This window comes from Mobula birostris, chromosome 22 (genome assembly GCF_030028105.1).
Source record: "Mobula birostris isolate sMobBir1 chromosome 22, sMobBir1.hap1, whole genome shotgun sequence".
Taxonomy (NCBI): domain Eukaryota; kingdom Metazoa; phylum Chordata; class Chondrichthyes; order Myliobatiformes; family Myliobatidae; genus Mobula; species Mobula birostris.
Genome location: NC_092391.1, coordinates 39,006,846 through 39,029,170, shown reverse-complemented (window position 1 = coordinate 39,029,170; position 22,325 = coordinate 39,006,846). Strand labels below are relative to the sequence as shown.

General features: G+C 43.3%; 2 protein-coding genes and 1 long non-coding RNA gene across 8 annotated transcripts in view; 1 reads left to right on the top strand and 2 right to left on the bottom strand.

Moving 5' to 3' along the window:
• Positions 1–1,729: 1,729 nt before the first annotated feature.
• Positions 1,730–11,920, bottom strand: paxx (PAXX non-homologous end joining factor). Its single transcript, XM_072240026.1, has 8 exons — positions 11,729–11,920; positions 9,106–9,249; positions 8,154–8,214; positions 6,480–6,529; positions 5,632–5,822; positions 4,189–4,257; positions 3,060–3,159; positions 1,730–2,050 (listed from the first exon to the last, which is right to left on the bottom strand). The coding sequence occupies exons 2-8, from the start codon at positions 9,219–9,221 to the stop codon at positions 1,993–1,995; spliced, it is 645 nt and encodes a 214-aa protein (XP_072096127.1). The 5' UTR covers positions 9,222–9,249; positions 11,729–11,920; the 3' UTR covers positions 1,730–1,992.
• Positions 11,921–14,707: 2,787 nt separating this feature from the next.
• LOC140186356 (uncharacterized) lies at positions 14,708–20,299 on the bottom strand. Of its 2 annotated transcripts, none has more exons than XR_011882848.1 (3): positions 19,919–20,299; positions 17,889–18,083; positions 14,708–14,759 (listed from the first exon to the last, which is right to left on the bottom strand). It is a non-coding gene; the product is annotated as an uncharacterized lncRNA (long non-coding RNA). The 2 variants fall into 2 exon arrangements; XR_011882849.1 differs by having other exon boundaries at positions 17,889–18,057.
• Positions 14,824–22,325, top strand: part of LOC140186355 (uncharacterized) — a 95,519-nt gene continuing 88,017 nt past the window's right edge. For 4 of the 5 annotated variants that reach the window (XM_072240518.1, XM_072240517.1, XM_072240520.1 and 1 more), the window contains exon 1: positions 20,003–20,812. In XM_072240518.1, the coding sequence (XP_072096619.1) occupies positions 20,598–20,812 (215 nt within the window). In that variant the 5' untranslated portion in view covers positions 20,003–20,597. Of the gene's footprint in view, positions 14,903–20,002; positions 20,813–22,325 lie in introns of those variants that run through there. The other variant, XM_072240521.1, reaches the window with a different exon arrangement.

The following is a 22,325-nucleotide window of genomic DNA, read 5'->3' as shown; positions in this document are numbered from 1 at the left end:
AGATTCAGTGGGCCGAAGGGCTTACTTCCATGCTGTATCTCCCTGTGACTCTACTTCCAATAAAATCTACCAGTCTGGCACCACAGCAGTCCCAAGTGTGCAGGATTAATGGTGTTCGTTTATAGAGTAAAGCCTGTCTTTAACAATATGTATTACAGTAGGCCTGGAAGTTTCAATGTATTGTAAATACTAATTGTGAAAGTTAGTTGGAGATTTTGTGTCATGGATGAATGGCTATATCTATGATACCAATTTGGTCTTTGTCCCAACACATGAAATTAGTGTTGCACACTCTCATACTCACGGAGCAACTAAGCCGTTGGCAGCAGTCCTGGATGCCAATGTGTTAGCTACTATGTTTTCTCTCTTGGATTAAAGTGGTTAAAATATCCACTTCAATGAAAAATAGCCAGACGGTCCTCATTCCAAAATCTGACAAGGGAAAATTAAAGCCTGTGGACAATTGGCACCCTATCACTATTGGATCAATCCTACTGAGGTTTTTCTCAAAGATATTGGCCAAGAGGTTGATGAATACCATTGTCTTATATTGTCATCAGAAAGGATTCGTCATAGCGTGGTACTTGGATCAGGAAGAAATTAGCAAGTTGGACTTCACATGAAGACTGCGTTGATATAGGAGGATCAAGTGTTTGGGGAAGGGGTGTAGATAAGATAGGGAACCAGCTGTGCAATGGAAGGGCTGTGTCAGGAAACAACTGTACAGCAGAGGCTTTGGGGCTTGGAGAGCTGTTGAACTTCAGAGGGGATAGGCTCAGGGAACCACTTTATGTTACACCAGAGGCAGTTGTTCTCTGGAAGAGATGGGAGACCAGTTGCACGTCAGAGAGGGTGGGTTCAGGAGACCAGTCGAATACTGGGGGAACCTAGTGTCAGAACTGAGCATCAGAGTGTGTCAGGTTGAGAGACAAACTATATATTGAAGGGATTAGGGGAGGTAACAGGATGGGGTGGGAGTACGGAAAGACAAAGAGGGGAGGTCTCGAGGGATTTGTGTTGCTTTTATCTACCTCCAGCTTCCTAGGTGGCACTGTAAGGAAAGGATTTGTTGTCCCAAAAGTGCCAAAGGCAGGAACACTTGGTCTTGTGACTTTCCTGCAGTCAACATGGAATGTTCCTTTCAACAATGAAATAATTATACATGCAACTTATATCTTCTGCTGGTTTAGATAAAGGCTGGATTGATGGTGAGGTCATGGAAAGCATTGTTCTATTCTTCAAATTACTCCTCGAGATCTTTTCCATCTTCCTAAGAAGGCAGTTGGATCTCAGTCCTAAGGCCCATTTGAAGTGTTATTTGTGTAATGACTGAAGTTAGACTGACTATTCCCTCTCCCAGGACAACCAGGCCCCAATCTTGCTGGGCTATTAATCTCGTACCACTCATTCTTCACTATTATCAAAATTTACTGTACTGCAAACCTCAGAGTGATTCTGTCTCCCATACTTACAGAACAGAACAAATGCACACTGTGAAGCAATAATTTTAGTTATCGCTCTTTAATTTAAAATTCCTCATCAAATAGCCATTCATGAATTGTTAAACAAGTATATTTAAATTGTACGTAATAACAAAAATAGGTTATGGCAGAGTGCACTTAATAATGAATATCTTCATCCAGCTCATTTTTAATCCAGGCAACACACATCAAAGTTGCTGGTGAACGCAGCAGGTCAGGCAGCATCTCTAGGAAGAGGTACAATCGATGTTTCAGGCTGGGACCCTTTGTCAGGACTAACTGAAGGAAGAGCTAGTAAGAAATTTGAAAGTGGGAGGGGGAAGAAACTGGCGAAGGGTCCCGGCCTGAAATGTCGACTGTACCTCTTCCTAGAGATGCTGCCTGACCTGCTGCATTCACCTGCTGCATTCACCTGCAACTTTGATGTGTGTTGCTTGAATTTCCAGCATCTGCAGAATTCCTCGTTTTTGCGTCATTTTGAATCCAGTTCAGTTTGTTTTTGGTGGGAACTTCACTCGTTCTCATCAAGGCTGTTGTCTTCAAAGCTCACTCCAGTGGGAGCTTTATTTCTGAAGAAAAGACAAGTGATGATTTGCATCCAATGCACAGAAGGTACAATACTGCCAATGGAGTTACGCACTTGCAAGTGCACAGTCTGGAACGAAGTCTCGGGGACAGGTAGCATACATAAAAGGACAGTCCAGACACATGCATCTATAGAAACTAGATCACAAAGCATCAATCATTTCTACATTATATGATTCAGTTTCTGAAAAAAGCAATTAATAAAATGAAGACTTCATATCATGACTTCTCCCCCACCACACACCAGTCAACTCTTGCTCTAAACCCAGGTAACAATGCACAAGCCAACTCCTCTGTCTCTCTGCCCTGCAGCCTGCAACAGACTGAGATGCAACCCTGCCTGTAACTGATTTCCCTAATACACTGTGTACTGGTGTAGGGTATTGTAATGGGTGGAAATATAAGCATAATTCACAACTACCGACATTGAGTTGGGGTTCACCTTCTGAGGCTGGCCTGACATGACGTAATTATGTGAAATTTACTTTTACCTTGCTTTACATTCTGTGTTTGGAGGACAATAAAGGAGTTTTTATGGTTTCCCTTGAATTTACTGTAAAATGCCTCTGCCGTTTTATTTATGAAAACTTACACTAGTCGGGGTGCAAAGAAAAGGAATCCCATGTCAGTACAACAAACACCTACAGGACAGCACCTTTAAAAGCTAAACATTTGTAGCAGTATAATGGGATAAAAGAATGAGCAGAATTTGTATCGCCCCTCCCTGTCTCTGCTACCTCTTACTGCCCTCCTTCAGTGTTGGTTTTGCTTCCCTTTCCTTGCTCCACCAGTAGCAAGTCTTCCACCTGCAGCCCAGACAGTAACGTCTGGAATTTCCATTCTAAACCTCTCCACCTCTCCTCCTCCACAATGCTCCAACACCTAACTGGCTGATATTTTGACCACTTGTCCTAGCACCTCTTCAGCGAATTGATTACTGGCCTAAATGCTGGAAAAGTCTGCCAAGCAGAAATACAGAAGTAAGTTGGTTACCTCTTCCTGCCTGGATTTATCAGGGACTCTCCAGCCAGTCTTTTCCTGGCCACTTGTGAAGATCCAGGCTCATTATTCTTCATCTTGGAGTCAAATTCAGCTAAGGAGCACAGGACACTATTAGAACAGAAAATATGTTTATGCTTGTGTTTGTCTGAGGGTTGGGGTGTGTCTGTGTGTGTGTGAGAGAGAGAGAGAGAGAGAGAGAAAGAAAGAAAAGGTTGTGTGAGTGTAGGAGGATAGTATTTCTGTGTGTGGAGGTTGCCAGTGTGTATGTGTGTGTGTGTTGGTGTGCATATGCATGTTTGTATGAAATTGATGAATCTCTGGATTTCTCTGCCCTGGAAAACTGCAGAGGCTGGATCACTGAAGTAGTTAAAGAGAATGAAGAAAATATTTGAAAAATCAGGGAATTTATTGAGCACTGGCACATTAGGAGGAGTTGAGGTTTGGGGGTTAGATCACATTGAATAGTGGGGCAGGTTTGAGGGACCAGGTGTGTGTGTGTGTGTGTGTGGTAGCACTCTTGTATAGCTCAGGTTGAAAACATGACTGAGGCAATACTGTACTGTTCTAGATGCTGCCATTGAGATGGCAAACTGTCCTCCAAACCTTATGAGATCAACGTAAAAGGTACCAGAGCCCTAATCAAAGAGAGGTAGCAATGATTTCTTGCTGGTATCCCAATTAATACATATCTTTCCTCAGTCATTTGCTCATTATTATCATTTGAGCTAATTGATATCATTTTTCCACGATCTAATTGTAAACTTTTTAGTATATTTTCTTTTCTTGCTGGTGGTTTGATGTTTATTTTTAGAAGCTTTTTGTATGATGCATGGCTCCGGGGTTGTACACCTAATGGGTTCTTTCTTTCTCTCACTTTTCTGCTCAGTAGGTTTTTTTGTTATCACAAAATGTTTTTTTTCAATCTTTAAGATAATGTCTTTTTTGAGACATTGTAAGTGTTGTTACTTCAATGTAGTCATGTTATTTTTTCTGTATAATACAACAATAAAGAGATTTGAAAAGAAAAAAAAAGTAAAGTAATTTTTATGTCTTGCAGTGCACTACTGCCACAGAACAACATAGAGCATGTCGTTGATAATAAACCAGATTCTGATCTTACCTGTTAGGAACATCCTTTGTGTTCTCTGCATCATATTCCCCAAGTCTATAGCATTGCTTTCTTCAAACACTAAAGGGTCAAAGAATAGTTTTAAAATATCACCTTCAGTGTTCCTCAGGCCCCTTCCCCACAGTGTGATAGCAAAGAATGGCGTCCGTTGTTTGCACATTCATCACGAGCATCTCCAGGTGATAAAAGATCACTTAACTCAGCCGGAACGGGGTTAAAATGACCAACTCCTTAGGAACACACACAAGATGCTGGAGTGCAGTCCTGATGAAGGGTCCTGGCCTGAAACATTGGCTATAGTTTTTTCCTGAAATGCTGCCTGCCTGCTGAGTTCCTCCAGCATTTTGCATGTGTTGCTTGGATTTCCAGCATCCGCATATTTTCTCTTGTTTATGTTTGAACTCCTTAAGAAGGAAAATTAATCCATACTGTACTCCTGAAATTAGCTTTTAAAAAACTTCCATCAGGTTTGACCTGATACAGCTTCAGAGTCCATTCAATTCAATGGAGCGCAACAGTTGTAAGGGCCAAGGGAAATTACATATTTTTTAATTAATTGCCTTTCTCAAACAAATGTTTTAATTGTTTAAACATGCTGTGAGAGTTTACTAGGTCACGATTATTTTATTCTTTCATAGTAGTTATTGTTAATAATGTTTCTGACTACCCGGCATATTCAGAAACATTCAAAGCCCTCATCAGATTTGCCAGTGAGCTAAGTTAGAGTGGGATGGCTGAAGCAAACCTTAATGTTCTTTGCTGCTGCTTCAAAGATGCAGGTTGTTCTGGTATTGCATTGTATAAGTCCCTGCTGCCATGTATGGCCACAACATTTATGATCAATGTGTACTTTGTAAGCTCATTCACATTAATAGACCTGGGAAAGGATGTAAGTCAACAGTGACCGATGATGTTCAGTGCTGGCAGTAAATCTGGCCTTTAGACTAATTGAAAATTGGAATATTTCAGGATTTTGGAAATATTTAAGAAAATATGAGTTTCTTTCAGTCTTGTTGCCACATGGTACAGCAGATTGGAGCAAGGGAAGAATTAGTGCAGTACTGCTTTAAATCTCTCACTTGCTGTTAATAACTTGTAGGGACAGAATCCAGGAAACAAATCATCTCCCAACCTCCATTCAAAGTTCAAAGTGCAAGGAACATTAAAAGCTATAACAAAGTGAACTGCAGTTACATTGTCAATTCAACAGAGAAACATCATTCACCAGGATGATTAACCCCTCAGTCACGGTTTATTAGGAAAACGTAGTTCAAACTGCAAGTTCCTTATGTGTTCTAAAATGGCAAGGGGTTGACCAGCTGATCAAAACAACCTCCGATTCCAACCCCCTCCTGCTAAATACAGGAATGTATAGAGTTTTTCTCCTTTTCCATCCCCTTCCCTACAACTCCTGACCAACCCTTTCCCCCGTACCTTTTATTTGCTTTTGCAGGGTATGCACTTGGTCCACCAAATGAAACATCACAGACTGGAGCTCCATTTTTGTCTCAGAAATGGGTAACTTGTACAGGTCAAAAATTAGATCCTGGCCATCCTGTCTAAGTTTGAGTATAATTGTGTTGTCCAGAACGGTAAGATTGACTGCATCCTTCAGGAAAGCTTCTCTATGGGGATGACATAAGTTAGTGTAATGGGATCTGTAACATCCACCCCTCATTTTTCCAGAGCTGACATTGCAATTCATTGTGACTACTTGCAATGATACGCTTGATCTTCTCACTGATATGACACTGATGATACAGCCATTCAGTTCCCACAGATTTTTCTCTCATAATTACAGGATCTTTCAGAAACACTAGGTCCTTGTGATTGGCAAGGGATAGGGATGCAGACTTACCAAGGGTAACAAAAGAGCACAAGTACTTGAAGCGATGAAATGGCTGGAGTGAGACCCTGTGGTCAACACCTGCATAGATACAATAACTTCCATGTATGTTTCATTTGGAAGTTTGAGCAGCTAACAGCAAGCAGAAATATATGAGCACTCTGGATGCAGACTTACTCACATTCCTGACCCAATTCTGGGTTGCCACAATCAAGAACTCTCACCCCCACCCCCAACCACAAGGGCTGTGGATGCTGGGAGAATTGGAGCTTTAGATCTTGATAGATCTTTGTTTAAATTTCAAGGAATATGGAGTTATGAGTCACAGATCATATCATCTAGTTAATCACAAGGACAAGGTCAAGGGAGGAAAGTTCAACATCTTTTCTAGATTGTAAACAACATTTCTTTTCCCTAAGGAGCAACGGGTACCCACCTGGTTCTAATGTGATATTCTTCAGTGGTTTTTATCCCATGTGCAGACTTCTGCAAAAATAGAGGAAAAATATATTTGCGTTTTTGGACATTAACAACAGAACAATAGAGGAGTCAATAATCAAACGATAGTGAAAATAAATTGAGCATTGTGTTGGGAGGCAAAAGACACTGTTAGGTTGTCAAGGTACAAGATTAAACATATCATGTGCATCATCCATCATGTGCTGCAGGATCAAATGAGCTCCATTAACTCCACAGTCAACCCCCATCACAGTTATATGTTGACTGAGAGAAACTCCTCTGGAGAGTAAACAGCAATAAGTTAAGCTAATATATCTTAAACAAAAGTGAAAGTGACAGAGTCATTATTTGGTTCACAAAGTTTGCCCATATGGCAAATCACTGCAGAATACTGCAAATGGACAGGGACCAGTCCCTCAAGTAAAGGTACCCTACTGTTCTTTGCCTTACGAGGACAAGCCATTGACTATAGCGAGTTGTTTTTAATGAAATTAGAATTAGTATCAGCAAAACATAAGTAATGCATGTCAAAAGGATTCTTAATAGAAATAGGCATAATTTACATGGTATGCATTCTCTGTAGGACCATCAAGTGAAGGAGTAGAATGAGGCCATTCAGCCCATTGAGTCTTCTCTGCCATTCAGTCATGGGTGATTTTATTCAACCCTCTTTTCTTGCTTTCTCCCTTGTAACCCTTAACCCTCTTACCAATCAACAACCTATCAATCTCTGCCTTAAATACCACCAATGGCTTGGCACCCTCAACCCTCTGTGGTAATGAATTCCACAGATTCATCACCATCAAGCCAAATAAGATCCCCCTCATCTCAGTTTTAAAGGAATATCCCTTTTTTTCGAATCCTAGGCTCTCCTGTAAATGGCAGTGTTCCACACACCTTCTAACTAGGAGTACAGAAAAATAAGGAGGAATGGGAGGGGTGGGACTGATGGAGTTGCTGTCTGAGGATTTATGGGCTGAATAGCTTCTTTAAAGTGTAGCAGAGAGCAAGCAGTAGCTGTGAAAGGAGAGAATGAATGACCAAAAGACTGAACCACTAACCACAGCCACCACTTACTTCTGCCGACATGGCACCAGAATATGTGGATTCCGGATCGGTCTCCACAGTCACCTGAGATGCCATCAATAGACAACCTCTTAGGAAAACATCATACTTGACTCAAGTAATCGTATTACCACTACGTAAAATATCACTTTGGGAAGTCATCAGATCTATGGAATCACTCACCCAGTATCATTACCTCTTCACTTCCTCATGAATATAAGCATTTCATTTGTAAGACTTTCAATATATCTCGATTTGAGCCAATGCTACTTGCAGTCAATTGACCATGTTAAGTTCTTTTATTGATGGTGGCTCCAGAATCCTGCTCCTTGTGCCATCTAGTGGACATGTCCTTGATGTGCACAGCGATAATTTACACAGAACTATAGAGCAAATTTGAGAGAAAAGCAAAGCCAAAAGGTTGCACACCAGGATTACAGATGATAGGCAGAAACGATGCACTTAATACACAGAAGTTAATGGTATGCCTTTACACACACTCTCTCTCTCTCTCTCCCTCTCCCTCTCCCTCTCCCCCTCCATCATAGCAGTCCATCATTAGAACAACTACATTAGAACTACTTACGTGCTCCTCCAGCTTTTGCTGATTGAAAGCTGTGCTCCAAACATCCACAACATTGGTAACACTGAAAAGGAAAGGTGCACAGTTGTGTCAGTATTTGACCTTAAAGAGTCACACATGTGAAAGTGAAATGAGACAATGGAGGGAGTGTGGAGCAAATGGAATCCCTTCCACCCAGGGTCCTCATTAAGGACCAGCTCAAACTGTCAGATTTTACTTGTGAAAAATCTCCTTCAAATACCATAAACCTATCTATTTAATCACCAAATTAATTTCTCAGTGGCTCTGCAGAACTGGAAATGGGGAAGAGTCAGCAGATGAGGTGGGGGTGGGGGTGGGTGAAGAGGGTGAGAATGGGAGTAAAAAGGTTAACCTACAAAAACCTGGCGTGTACTTGATGGCCTGAATGGCTTTCTTTTCAACCCCATAAATTTCATGATTCTAAGGAAAGCTCTCTTCCAAATATCCTTTGGATCTACCCATACTCAAATTTCCTGCACAACCCTATCAATAAAAAGGAGACTGAGAGTAGAAAAAAATGGAAAGAAAAAAAAGATTTGAAGCAATCCAGAGTTTAGAGAGGAAAGTGATCCATGGGGATAGCTATTCAACTTCTCTAACGTATTAGTAGTTAATATATTCAGAAATCAGTTGATAGTTTACATATATGACACTGGAATCCAGAACAATGAAGAGGCAGTGACAGGAGGGCCATTTATTCTAACCTCAATTCTCATTGGTTTAGTTTTCCTAAATTCAAGGAAGGTCTATGAGATTGGAAAATAGTGAATATAACTCTTTTATTCAAAAAGGGTGGGAAACAGAAAGCAGGAGGCAATTGGCTAGTTAGCCTAATATACACCATAGTGAACTGCAAATGGTGACTGGGCCCTAGAATCTGCACAATTGGTAATTATTCCTTTCATTGTAATGACCTTGTCTCTCACGGTCTTACCAGAGATTGAAGATACGTGGACCAGGGAGCGTGTAACAAAGGTATCTCTGGTGGTTCTGAGGGTGTCTGTGGATATGAAAACATCTGACACGAGAGTGGCACTGCAGATTATCCATTATTCAGTAGCTGTGTACTGAAAAGTCCCTGCAGACATGACAAAGCACAGTCAGGACAGCCATACAGAAGTAGTAACCAGCAGCTCATTCTGCTTTAGGTAGCACAGCAATGTATAAAGTGACAAGACAGAGCACATGGTGGAATAAGTAAACCCAGAGTATTTTTATGCTTATTTATTATTTTCCAGAATGTGGGCATCTTTGGCAAGATCACCATCTATTGCCCATCATTAACAGCCCCAGAGAAGACAGTACTTAAGAAGTGGCAGGACATTCCCAAACCAAGCTGGTGCAGGGAGTGGTGATATTCCCAATTACCCACTGTCTTTCTCCTTGATGGTAGAAGGTACATGTTTTGTAAGACACTCTGAGAGTAATCTATTTGAATAGTGCATCTTGAAAGTTTTATGCGCTGCAGTCAATGTACACCAGGGGTGGAGGGAATCATTTTTTAGAATGTGGGTGGTGGTACTTGTGTGTTTGTCGAACACCTAAAGTTGCGCTCATACAGGACTATGCAGAGAATTCTATCAGTCTCCTGACCTGTGTCTTGTCGTTAGGGGAAGGGGTTTGGGATGTCAGGGGATGAGTCAGTAATCACAGGCACGGTATCTAAAACCTGGATGAAGGGAGGTGATGCAGGTTTGAAAGCGAGAGACAGCAGCATTATAGATACTTACACAAAATGATGGTGAAGCTCAGCAGGTTGACTGCAAGTGTCGACAGTTCATTCATTCATTCATTTCTATAGTTGCTGCCTAACCGGCTGAGTTCCTCCAGCATTTTGCGTGTGTGGCTTTGGATTTCCAGCATCTGCAGACTGTCTTGTGTTTAGGGTTATAGATAGCAGATATAGGACAGACTGTTTGCAGAAATAGAACTAGTTCGGGCTCTCAAGGGCCAGCTGTCTGGACATTTGGGGAAATGACAGTTTTGCTTTCCAACATTGTGCATTCCTGTTAAAGCCAGGGTACTTGAAATGACCATAAAGGGACTGAGAAGTAAGGTGCACTCAGTGGCCACTTTATTAGGTACTGATGTGCACCTGCTCGTTAATGCAAATAACTAATCAGCCAATTATGTGGCAGTGACTTGTTGCATAAAAGCATGCAGACATGGTCAAGAGGTTCAGCAGTTGTTCAGACCAAACACCAGAATGGGGAAGAAATGTGATCTAAGTAACTTTGACCATGGAATGACTGTTGGTGTCAGATGGGGAGGTGTGAGTATCTCAGAAACTGCAGATCTCTTGGGATTTCACACTCAACAACCTCTCGAGTTTACAGAGAATGGTGCAAAAAACAAACAAAAGAAAAACATCCAGTGAGCAGCAGTTCTGTGGGCGGAAACACAATGTTAACGAGAGAGAACAGAGCACGATAGCCAGACTGGTTCAAACTGACAGGAAGGCGACGGTAACTCAAGTGTGTTACAACAGTGGTGTCCAGAAGAGTATCCTCACGTCAAACCTTGAAGTGGTTGGGCTACAGCAACAGAAGACCGCGAACGTACAGCAGCTGGTACCTAATAAAGTGGCCACTAAATGTACTCAGTTGCCAACAATGCTCCGTTTGGAGCAAATAGGGATAAGGGGTAACGGGTTCCTGTGGATTTAGTGTCAGTACTACTGTTTTTCGTGCTATATATAAAGTGCAAGTGTATATGTATAATGTTCACTTGGGGATAATGCAATAGGTGGTAACACGGTAAATAATGAAGGCACGGCAACTGCTGATGCCAGCGGGTTGCAGGCTAGCTGCCGAAATGCGCGGACAAATGGCAAATATTACGAGCCGATACTATGATGCTGAGGGGACACATCAGTGATGTAACCTGGGGTCATCGGGTGTTTCGGGTCTTTCCACATCAGACACCCTCGCCCAGTTGACCCAGCCAGGGTTGATCAAGCCGCAGCTTGGTCTATGGGTCACACCTCTCGATCCTTAGCCATCTTGAGGCTCACTCAGCAGCCTCTGTGACGGTCCTGATGGCTCTTCTCTTGGCGGCCCTCGTAATGCCACGGAGCGAATGGGTTCTGCACAGTGAGCAGCCAGCAACACTTCTACATCCCACCTCTATAGGTTGGCACCGCGCCCTCCACCCCTGTCTCTACCGCTGATCTACCAGCTCCTGGTACAGTATTTGGCTTTCTTGCGCTCAAACGCCTCTACAATCCGGTCTTCCCAAGGAGTAGTCAATTCTACCATGTCCACCAGCATTGAGGTTTCTGACAGAATGACCATGTCAGGCCTCCGGGATGATGATGCGATGAAGTAAGGGAACTTTAATTGCTTGGCCAGATCGACTTTCAGTTGCCAGGCAGACGCCGCGGCGATCAAGCTTGCCGGTGATCTGGGCTGAGGCTGGGGTTGGTCCCTAGCGTTGACAAAGGCTACGGGCTGTCTGGGTTGGCGGAGGTACCTACTAAACACTATAATTAAGTTCCAAAACTATTTATGAATTGTCTCGTTACTCTGATCTCCACTATCTGCATCTTTGTTACTCACTGTGCCAACAGACAGTGACTTCGCCTCACTAACGCCGCAGAGTCCTTGCGCTGGTCGCAGCAACAGCTTGTCAGCGTTCCTGTCGCCTCGGGATCCCTCCTCCGGAGCCGTACCGGCAACCGGTGGGTCCCGATTTAACGATCTGTCAAACTGCTCCTCATGAGTCAAGGAGGAGGAAAAACTGAGGGAGGATTCCTTCGTAGCAAAGTATTTTTTCTGTATAGCACCATCTACTGAATTGGGAGTACAAGAAAATTGGGACGTTGTGCAATTCCTGCCTTGTGACATAAACATGAAGTTGAAACACAAAGCTAGGCTTGCCCAGGGTCCTGGTGAAGTTTGCACGCTGTTTTAGACCAGCAGTTCAATCCCACTCTCGCTCTTTAGTTTAGAACATAGAACAGTACAGCAGAGAACAGGTCCTTTAGCAGACAATGTTTTGCCGACTCTTTAATTTACTCCAAAATCAATCTAACCACTCCCTCCACATAGCCCCCCATTTTTCTTTCATCTATGTGTCTATCTAAGATGCTCTTAATGTTATCTGCATCTAAGTTATGACAATTTAACTGTTTTAAAATAATTGTGAGATTCCTCTTTTTCAAGCCAACTAGGTTAGGGTTAAATCGGGGTTGTAGGGGGTTGCTGGGTGGACACTGTTTCTCTAAATAAAACTAAAACAACCAATTAGTGTAAAAACTCACTGTTACCAGATTTATATAAAACTAATCCAAGTATTCCCGTGGGCGACCGCATTGGCTGTTTAACATCTGACAACTACCCCGAGTTATCTTGACTTTTCAGTGACAATTCACTTTGGTCTACAGAGGCAGTCTGACCAGGGGATCTGAGAGGAGACAACTAAATGAATGATGGGTACTCCATTCTCGGTTACAGCCACCAGGTCTGGCATTACTGCAAAATAAATTTTGAATTGGTCTCACTTTAAGGACTCTTTATCTCATTATGTGATGCTCTTGTTATTTATTGCTGTTTATTTATATTTGTTTTTGCAGTTTGTTGTCTTCTGCACTCTGGTTGATCTTTCATTGATCCTGTTATAGTTGCTAGTCTATAGATTTGTTGAGTATGCCCACAGAAAAATGAATCTCAGGGTTATATATGGTACTAGCTTACAAGGTACCCAGGACATCTTTAGGGAGCAGTTTCTCAGAAAGGCAGCGTCCATTATTAAGGATCTCCAGCACCCAGGGCATGCCCTTTTCTCACTGTTACCATCAGGTAGGAGGTGCAGAAACCTGAAGGCACACACTCAGCTATTCAGGAACAGCTTCTTCCCCTCTGCCATATGATTCCTAAATAGACATTAAATCCTTGGACACTACCTCACTTTTTAAAAATATACAATATTTCTGTTTTTTGCACGTTTTAAAAAATCTATTCAACACATGTATACTGTAATTGATTTACATGTTTATTTATTTTTTTTTCTCTTCTAGATTATGTATTGCATTGAACTGCTGCTGCTAAATTAACAAATTTCATGTCACATGCCGGTGATAATAAACCTGATTCTGATTCTGGTGACATACATGTACTGTGATAATAAATTTACTTTTTACTTTGCTTTGTGAGTGATTGTATGCAGCATCTATGGAGAGGGTAGTCAAATCACAACCAAGAGAAGATCTGCAGATGCTGGAAATCCGAGCAACACGCACAAAATGCTGGAGGAACTCAGTAGGCCAGGCAGCATCTATGGAAAAAAGTGCAGTTGACATTTTGGGCCGAAACCCTTCGCCAGGACTGGAGAGAAAAAGCTGAGGAGCTGATTTGAAAGGTGGGGGGGGGGGGAGAGAGAACGCCAGATGATAAGTGAAACTTGGAGGGAGAGGGATGAAGCAAAGAGCTAGGAAGTTGATTGGTGAAAGAGACAGAAGGCCATGGAAGAAAGAAGGAGGAGGAGCACCAGAGGGAGGCGATGGACTGGCAAGGAGATAACATGGGACAGCAGCATGAGAAATGTCGACTGTATTTTGCCATAGACACTGCCTGGCCTTCTGAGTTCCTCCAGCATTTTGTGTGTATTGAGAGGGTAATTCATGTTTCTGTTATTCACATTAATTTGAATGCACAGAGAGATGTAGAGGGATGCAACAAAGAAGCATTCCCTTCATCCACTGAATCTGCACTATCAATCACCCATTTATACTAATCTACAGGACATTTTTTTTGTTCTCCCCCCCTCCCCCCAAGATTGCTCCAACCACCTACACATTGGGGCCATTTTACAGCAGTCAATTAACCTTTCAGCCTGCACATCTTTGGGATGTGGGAGAAAGACAGAACACCTGGAGAAAACCCATGACTCACAGAGTGAACGTGCAAACTCCACACAGACACCAGTGGACAGAAATGAACTTGGGTCTCTGGTGCTGTGAGTTGACAGCTCTACTAATCATGGTATGGCGATGCGCTTACTGCATTTTTTTTTTTGGTGTGTGCCTGCGTACGTGCGAGTCTGTGCATGTGCGTGCATGCGCATCTGTGTGCGCATGTCTGTGCGTGCATCCGTGATGATGAATTTTTCATGGCTTTTTCCAAGGCGCAGAGTGAGAAAGAGAGAGAGAGAGACTGTGTGGCGCGCCACTCTTCACATGGACATTTTTGCAGTATTTTCCCCTTGTTTTACAAGGTCGAGATGCGGTCTCGACACTCAACCCAGCGCGGATGGAAAGTGTGCTCGGGGGTGGACCAGTCTAGTTTTGAACCCGGGAACCTTTGCTCTCGGGTCCGACACCGATGTCATTGCTCCACCAGCCAGCCCACGCTTACTGCACTTAAATGCACTTTTTTTATACTTTAGGTGTATTTGTCTTTCAATTATTTTCAATTCATTCACTAGTTAATTTTTCACATATTTAATATATTTAATGTTACACAAACCACAACCATCCAGTCCAAAGGTGGGAGTCGTCCTTGGCCAAATGAAGTAACGTTGCTTCAATGATGAAATGATCCAAGAATAAGCCAGGAAATATGGTCCAGTGACTCTGACATCAGTGGTATTCTAAGGGACATAAAATACTGTATATAAAGAATTTGGATAGGCAGTGCCTAATAGCGACTGTCAACATGGTGTTGTGCATGGTAGGTCTTATCTAACCAATCTTATAGAGCTCATTGAGGAGATTCACAAGAAGGATGGTGAAGGTAAGGCCTTGTCGAAAGGACATCAGAAAAGCTCTTGACCAAGTTGTTAATGTTGTTGTTCGTCCTTCGTAGTCGAAGATGACCATGGCTTCAAAGTCAAATGGGAGATTGGTGGCTGTGGGTCCGGAAGTGACTGATGAGGCCAATCCGGGCCCTGAAGGCTCGCCCACATGTGGGACAAAAGTGGGTGGGTGCTGTCGTGGCAGTGGATGCTGCTCGGGCCTTGCGCACAGCACGCTTTCGTTGCACCTTGATGATGCGCCTGACTTCAGCTGCACGGGCTCCTGTGGTGATCTTGCTGCGCCAAGCTGGAGGGTCGAGGGCAAGCGTCTCCCACGTGTTGATGTCGACACCCAGGCCTTTGAGGGATGCTTTGAGACCAAGTACTGTATACAAGGCTGCTCCAGAAATTTAAGTCACTTGGCATTCAGGATGAAGTGGCCAAATGGATTCCAAATTGGCTTAGTGGGAGATGCCAGAGAGTATTCGTCTCTCTGAATGGTGGTGTGACTAGTGGTGTGCTGCAGGAGTCGTCGTTGTTTATCATCTATATTAATGATTTGGATGACAATGTGATAAACTGAGTCAGCAAATTTGCAGGTGACATCTAGATTGGGGGCATAGTGTACAGCGAGGAAGGTTATCGGAGCTTGTAGTAGGATCTTGGCCAGCTGGGACAAAGGGCTGAAAAATGGCAGATGGAATTTAATGAAGATGTGTGTGAGGTGTGGCACTTTGGGTGGGCAAACCAATGCAGAACTTGCACAGTGAATGGTAGGGCTCTGTGGCGTACCCTAGATTAAAGGGACTAGGAAATACAGATCCATAATTCCAAAAAGTAGCATTACAGGTAGAGTAGATAGGGTCATAGGAAAGCTTTTGTCACATCGGCCATCATAAATCAGGGCACTGAGTTCAGGAATTGGAAGATTACATTAACATTGTACAAGGCATTGGTGAGGCTGAATTTAGAGTATTGTATGCACTTCTGATCACCTACCTACAGGAAATCTTGAAAGAGTGCAGAGAATATTTACAAAGATGCTGCCGGAGTGAGGGCTTGAGTTCTAGGAAAAGGTTGAATAGATTTAGTTGGGGGGGGTGGGGAGGGAGGTATAGATAGGGTGTATGCATGCAGGCTTTTTCTCCGCAGGTTGGATGAGACAAGAACCAGAGGTCATAGGTTTAGAGTGAAAGGTAAAATATCTGAGGGGAATCTTCTTCAATCATAGGATATACCAGTGTGGGATGAGCAGCCAGCAGATGTGTTAGATGCAGATTAGAGTCATAGAAAAGTGCAGCACAGCAACAGGTCCTTCTGAACCATTTAAAATGCCTACTCCCATCGACCTACATTGGGACCATAGCCCTATGTATCCCTACCATCCGTGTAACAATCCAAACTTCTCTTAGACATTGAAATCGAGTTTGAATGGACCACTTGTGCTGGCAGCTCATTACATACTCTCACAATGCGTTCAATTGAAATATTTAAGTTTGGATTGGTACATGGATAGGATGGAATTGGATGGATCTGTTCCATGTGCAAGTAGATGGTACTAGACAGAAGATCAGATTCACACAGCCTAGATGCTCCAAAGGGTGACTTTTGGACACCCATATAGGCAAACAAGTTCCCATATTAGAAACATAGAAAACCTATCATATCCGCCTCCACCCCCGTTGCTGGCAGCCCATTCCATGCACTCATCACTCTCACTGTAAAAAACTTACCCCTGACACCTCCTTTGTACCTGCTCCCAAGCACCTTAAACCTGTACCCTCTTGTAGCAGCCACTTCAGCCCTGGGATAAAGCCTCTGACTATCCACACGATCAATGCCTCTCATCATCTTATATACCTCTAACAGGTCACCTCTCATCCTCCGTCGCTCCAAGGAGAAAAGGCCGAGTTCACTCAACCTGTTTTCATAAAGCATGCTCCCCAATCCAGGCAACACCCTTGTAAATCTCCTCTGCACCCATTTCTATGGTTTCCATATCCTTCCTGTAGTGAGGCGACCAGAACTGAGCACAGTCCTCCAAGTGGGGTCTGACCAGGGTCCTATATAGCTGCAACATTACCTCTCGGCTCCTAAGTTCAATTCCATATTGATGAAGGCCAATACACCGTATGCCTTCTTAACCACAGAGTCAACCTGCGCTGCTGCTTTGAGCATCCTATGGACTCGGACCCCAAGATCCCTCTGATCCTCCACACTGCCAAGAGTCTTACAATTATTACTATATTCTGCCATAATACTTGACCTACCAAAATGAACCACTTCACACTTATCTGGGTTGAACTCCATCTGCTACTTCTCAGCCCAGTTTTGCATCCTATCAATGTCCCGCTCTAACCTCTGACAGCCATCCATACTATTCACAACACCCACAACCTTTGTGTCATCAGCAAACTTACTATCTCATCCCTCCACTTCCTCATCCAGGTGATTTATAAAAATCACAAAGAGTAAGGGTCCCAGAACAGATCCCTGAGGCACACCACTGGTGACCGACCTCCATGCAGAATATGACCCGTCTACAACCACTCCTTGCCTTCTGTGGGCAAGCCAGTGAGCCTCCTTACTTTCTCAATAAGCCTTGCATGGGGTACCTTATCAAATGCCTTGCTGAAATCCATATACATTACATCTGCTGCTCTTCCTTCATCAATGTGTTTAGTCACATCCTCAAAAAATTCAATCAGGCTCGTAAGGCATGACCTGCCCTTGACAAAACCATGTTGAGTATTCTTAATCATATACCTCTCCAAATGTTCACCAACCCTGCCTCTCAGGATCTTCTCCATCAACTTACCAATATTATTAATAAATTTTAAAAGTCTGACATGCTTATATATGTTGATTGCTATAAATAACAGAAATAGTCTCATCTCTCTTCACTTCAGTAATTCTTTCAAATCAGTCTTATCTGCTTTTGATATGCACAAGTATGGTGAGGTACAGGTACAATGAAAAACTTACAAACACGAGAAAATCGAAAGGTGCTGGAAATTCAAAGCTCTTGGGTCTCAGCCCGAAACGTCGATTGTTATCTCTTTTCCATGGATGCTGTCCGGTCTCCTGTCTTCCTCCAGCACGTTGTGTGTGTTACAATGAAAACTTTGCTTGCAGCTGTATCACAGGGCTTGTACTTTCAGACAACACGTAGAACATAAGCTATACATAAATTGTGCATAAACTTTAGTGAAAACAAAAAGACTGCATAACAAGACCTTAGCGAACAAGAAATCTACAATGAGAGACAAGTCCAAGAGATGGTCATTTCCCTCTACAGATGCTGTCTGACCTACTGAGTTCATCCAGTAGCTCGTTCCTTTTTCTCACCATGTTTTTGTCTGCATTGAATCATAGTTTTGATAGACTGGGCATGTTTTCCCTGGAGCAGACAAGGATGAAATTGAGGGTGTTGGATAAGGTAAAGAAGAAGAATCTTTTCCCCTTGGTGGAGTTTGTCTTAAACAAGATGGTGTAGGTACAACTGGAAACGTAGGAGGCTTAGATGGGATCTGAGGGAGTCTGTTTTCACCCAGAAGGTAGATGGAGTCTGGAACACAATTCCTGAGGAGGTGATTGTGGCGGACATTCTCCCAACATGTATGAAGCATTGAATCAAGCTCTTGAATGGTCTGGGCATAGAAAGCTGTGGAGCAAATTTGGCTAATTAATTTAATTAATTACAATGGTTAACATGGATGTGGTGGGCCAGGGGAGCTGTTTCTGTGCAGGTTGTCCCTAAAACTTTAAATAGACTACTTTTACAGAGTGCCTACATTCAACCTTATTCTCTATTTTTTTGGACTTAGGGCTTTATTCCTTGGAAGGAATGAGGGCAGATTTGATGGAAGTATAGAAAATTATGAGGGATATAGATAGGGTAAATGCAAGTGTTATTTTCCACGGAAATTGAGTGTGACTACAACTAGAGTTCATGGGTTAAGAGGATGTTCTATGAGTCTGTGGTGGTCAGTGCTATCATGTTTGCTGTTGTGTGCTGGGGCAGCAGGCTGAGGGTGGCAGACACCAACAGCATCATCAAACTCATTCGTAAGGCCAGTGATGTTGTGGGGATGGAACTGGACTCTCTGACGGTGGTGTCTGAAAAGAGGATGCTGTCTAAGTTGCATGCCATTTTGATCAATGTCTCCCATCCATTACATAATGTACTGGGTGGGCACAGGAGTACATTCAGCCAGAGACTCATTCCACCGAGATGCAGCACTGAGCGTCATAGGAAGTCATTCCTGCCTGTGGCCATCAAACTTTACAACTCCTCCCTTGGAGGGTCAGACACCCTGAGCCAATAGGCTGGTCCTGGACTTATTTCATAATTTACTGGCATAATTTACATATTACTATTTAACTATTTATGATTCTATTACTATTATTTATGGAGCAACTGTAACGAAAACCAACTTCCCCCGGGATTAATAAAGTATGACTATGACTATGACTATAAGAGTGAAAGGTGGAATGTTGAAGGTGGAACATGAGGGGGGAACTCAGAGGGTCATAAGAGTGTGGAATTAGCTGCCAGCGCAAATGGTGGATGTGGGATCAATTTCAACATTTAAGAGAAATTTGGATAGGTACATGGTTGCCGGAGGTATAGAGTAGAATGGTCTGGGTGCAGGTCAATGGGACTAGGCAGATTAATGTTTGGTACAGACTAAATGGGCTGAAGGGCCTGTTTCTGTGCTGCAGTGCTCTATGACTCTCTAACCCACAGGGAGTATCTAATCCTACCTAGAGTGGAAAACAATGATGATGCACAATTGTGTGTAATTTGCCCCTTTAGAGGAAGGATCTGGAACTTTGGATTTGACAAAAAAGATATTTGCCTCATTAGAGGGTATAAATTATAAGGAGAGATTGGACAAAACTTGTGTCGTTTACTCTTGAGTGTTGAAGACTGAGTGGAGACCTGATCAAAGTTTACAAATTATGAAAACCATACTCAGGTTTTTCCCAAAGTAGAAATGTCTAATACTTACCACGAGAGGGAGAAAGTTCAAAGGAGGTATATTTCAAAAGCAAGTTTTTTTCCGAGAAGTGGGTAGATCAAGCAGCATATATGGAGGTGAGTAAACAGTCGACGTTTCAGGCCAAGACCCTTACCCGAAACGTTGCCTGTTTACTCCCCTCCATAGATACTTCCTAATCTGCGGAGCTCTTTCAGCATGTGTGTGTCGCTCAATATTTCAGCATCCGCAGAAACTCTTGCGTCACAGACAGCTGAATGTTTAGGGATAGAGGAATATAGATCCTGTCCAGGCTGACGAGAGCGTTACTATTACCATGTGGTACTGTTCCATGTCCAATGCTCATAAAATCCAGCTGAACAAACATTTCTACATGATTGTGGTATGGAGCCCTCGGTAACAGCCCAAAACAATAGCGTTTCCCAGATACATCTGATGAAAACAGGGAACGGGGTTCCCCACCTCTCCTCCCGTTGGCCGAGGCTGATTGGACATTCGGAGACATCTTTTTCCGTTGTCGGACGGGGGTGGGTCGACGGGTCCGGTTACCTTCAGACATACGTGCAGTGCATTAAAGCCAGTCTCAGAATGCCTGGCGGCGCTGCTGATTGTCCGAGCCCGTGTGCATTGACACGTTTGGGTTTGCCGCTCCAGGGAAGTGTGAACTCCAGTGAGACGGAGACCTGCCGGCATGTGTGAACGTAGTGGCGGGGAAGGTGTGGACAGGGGCGGCTGCTTTTCAAAGCTGCTGTCTGCGGACCGCAAGCAGGTGCGGCGGACGGTGGCAACTCTGGTTCTGAAGTTGCACCGGAACAAGGAGAAATTAGTCCGAACTTTCCTGGGATATCCCAGCAACCGGCAGGTCCTGTTGACCCTCTACGGCTTCCTGGACTCGGGAGAGACACGGTACCGTTTGATATTTTTGTTTAGATCGGGGTGTGGTGGTGGTGTGTGTGCGTGTGTGTGTGTGTGTTTGTTTGTCGGGGGGGGGGACGGGGTGCTTGTGCAATGGTGGCCGTGTTTACAGGACAGGCTCAAGTACAGAAATAGAGGTTCTGCGTCGGGAAAAGAACAATCCCAGGATCAGCTACTCGTGGTAGAAGGAATGTAAGAAATTGAAGTAACTGCAATGTTACAGGTGAACAGGCTAAAGGAGGCCACAAAACTTCAGGGAATAAAGAGTCTAGGAGCAGAAGTATTAAACCATGGTTGTTAATAAACCACGATTAAAATAAACCCGCGGAGCGCCAAACAGAAGCCGGAATCAGTCACCACGTCAATTTTTGATGCTTTGATGTAACAAATCATATTTTTTCTTCTTTCTCCTCCTGATCTACCCAGTTCTACCTGTGCTCATCACAGCCCCTCATCAACCCTTTAATCGCCCCCGTCCCAAAGTGCACTTCTTTCACTGTCCCCCCCCCCCACCCCCGTCTCCTGTTAATATTCACCTCGCCTCCCTTACTTGGTTCCATGCTCCACCTTCCTTTCCTATCAGAATCCATCATTTGCTACCCTCTGTCACCTTCACCTATCACCTCTGTCACTACTTTCCCTCTTCCCTCCTCCATCTGCCCATCACCCCATCCACCCATTGCTTGCCAGCTCTTGCTCTACCCTTTACCCCTCAGCTCTTTATACTGGCTACTTCCCTTCAATCTTTAAGTTTCCGCCTGAAATATTTTCTGTCCATTTCCTTCCACAGATGCTGCCTGACCTGACGAGTTCCTCCTGCAGTTTGCTCTTTGCTGCAGATTCCAGCGTCTGCAGTCTCTTATATCTGTAGAATTCACACATTTGACAGATTATGGTTGCACTTATGGCTACATAAGGCACAAATGGTAGTATAAAGAGAGCTCAGCTCTCAGTGAGTTAAGAATAAAATCAGTGCAGATAATGTGGAAAAATAATGAAAAACATTTGCCAAAATGGGGTATTGCATTAACCACAAATTTATGGAAGAAAGGCAAAGGAAGAATTTGGGAAGAGATTTAAAATAGTAATGAAGATGTGAGTCTCTGTGAACATGTGCAGAAGAATGAGGTGGTGAATATTCTCTTTCAACCTCATTCTCATCTCAATGTTTGTGCTTCTGTCATTTTCTGAGAAGGGCTGATTAAACATATCCCACAAAATTGATTGAGCTTTTTGAAGAGATAACCAGGATAATTGATGAGGGCAGGGCAGTAGATGTCTGCAAGGACTTCAGCAAGGGTTTTGACAATGTCCCACTTGGTAGGCTTGGACAGATCACATGGGATGCATGTTGAGATAGTCAATTGGAGAAAATATTGTCTTGGTAGAAAGGTGGTAGTGGAGGATTGTGCTGATAGTTTGGTTAATTGCCTACTGTAAACTACCCCTAATGTAGATGTATGGTAGGAAAATCAGAAGAGAATTAAAAGGGAGGCACGTGAGA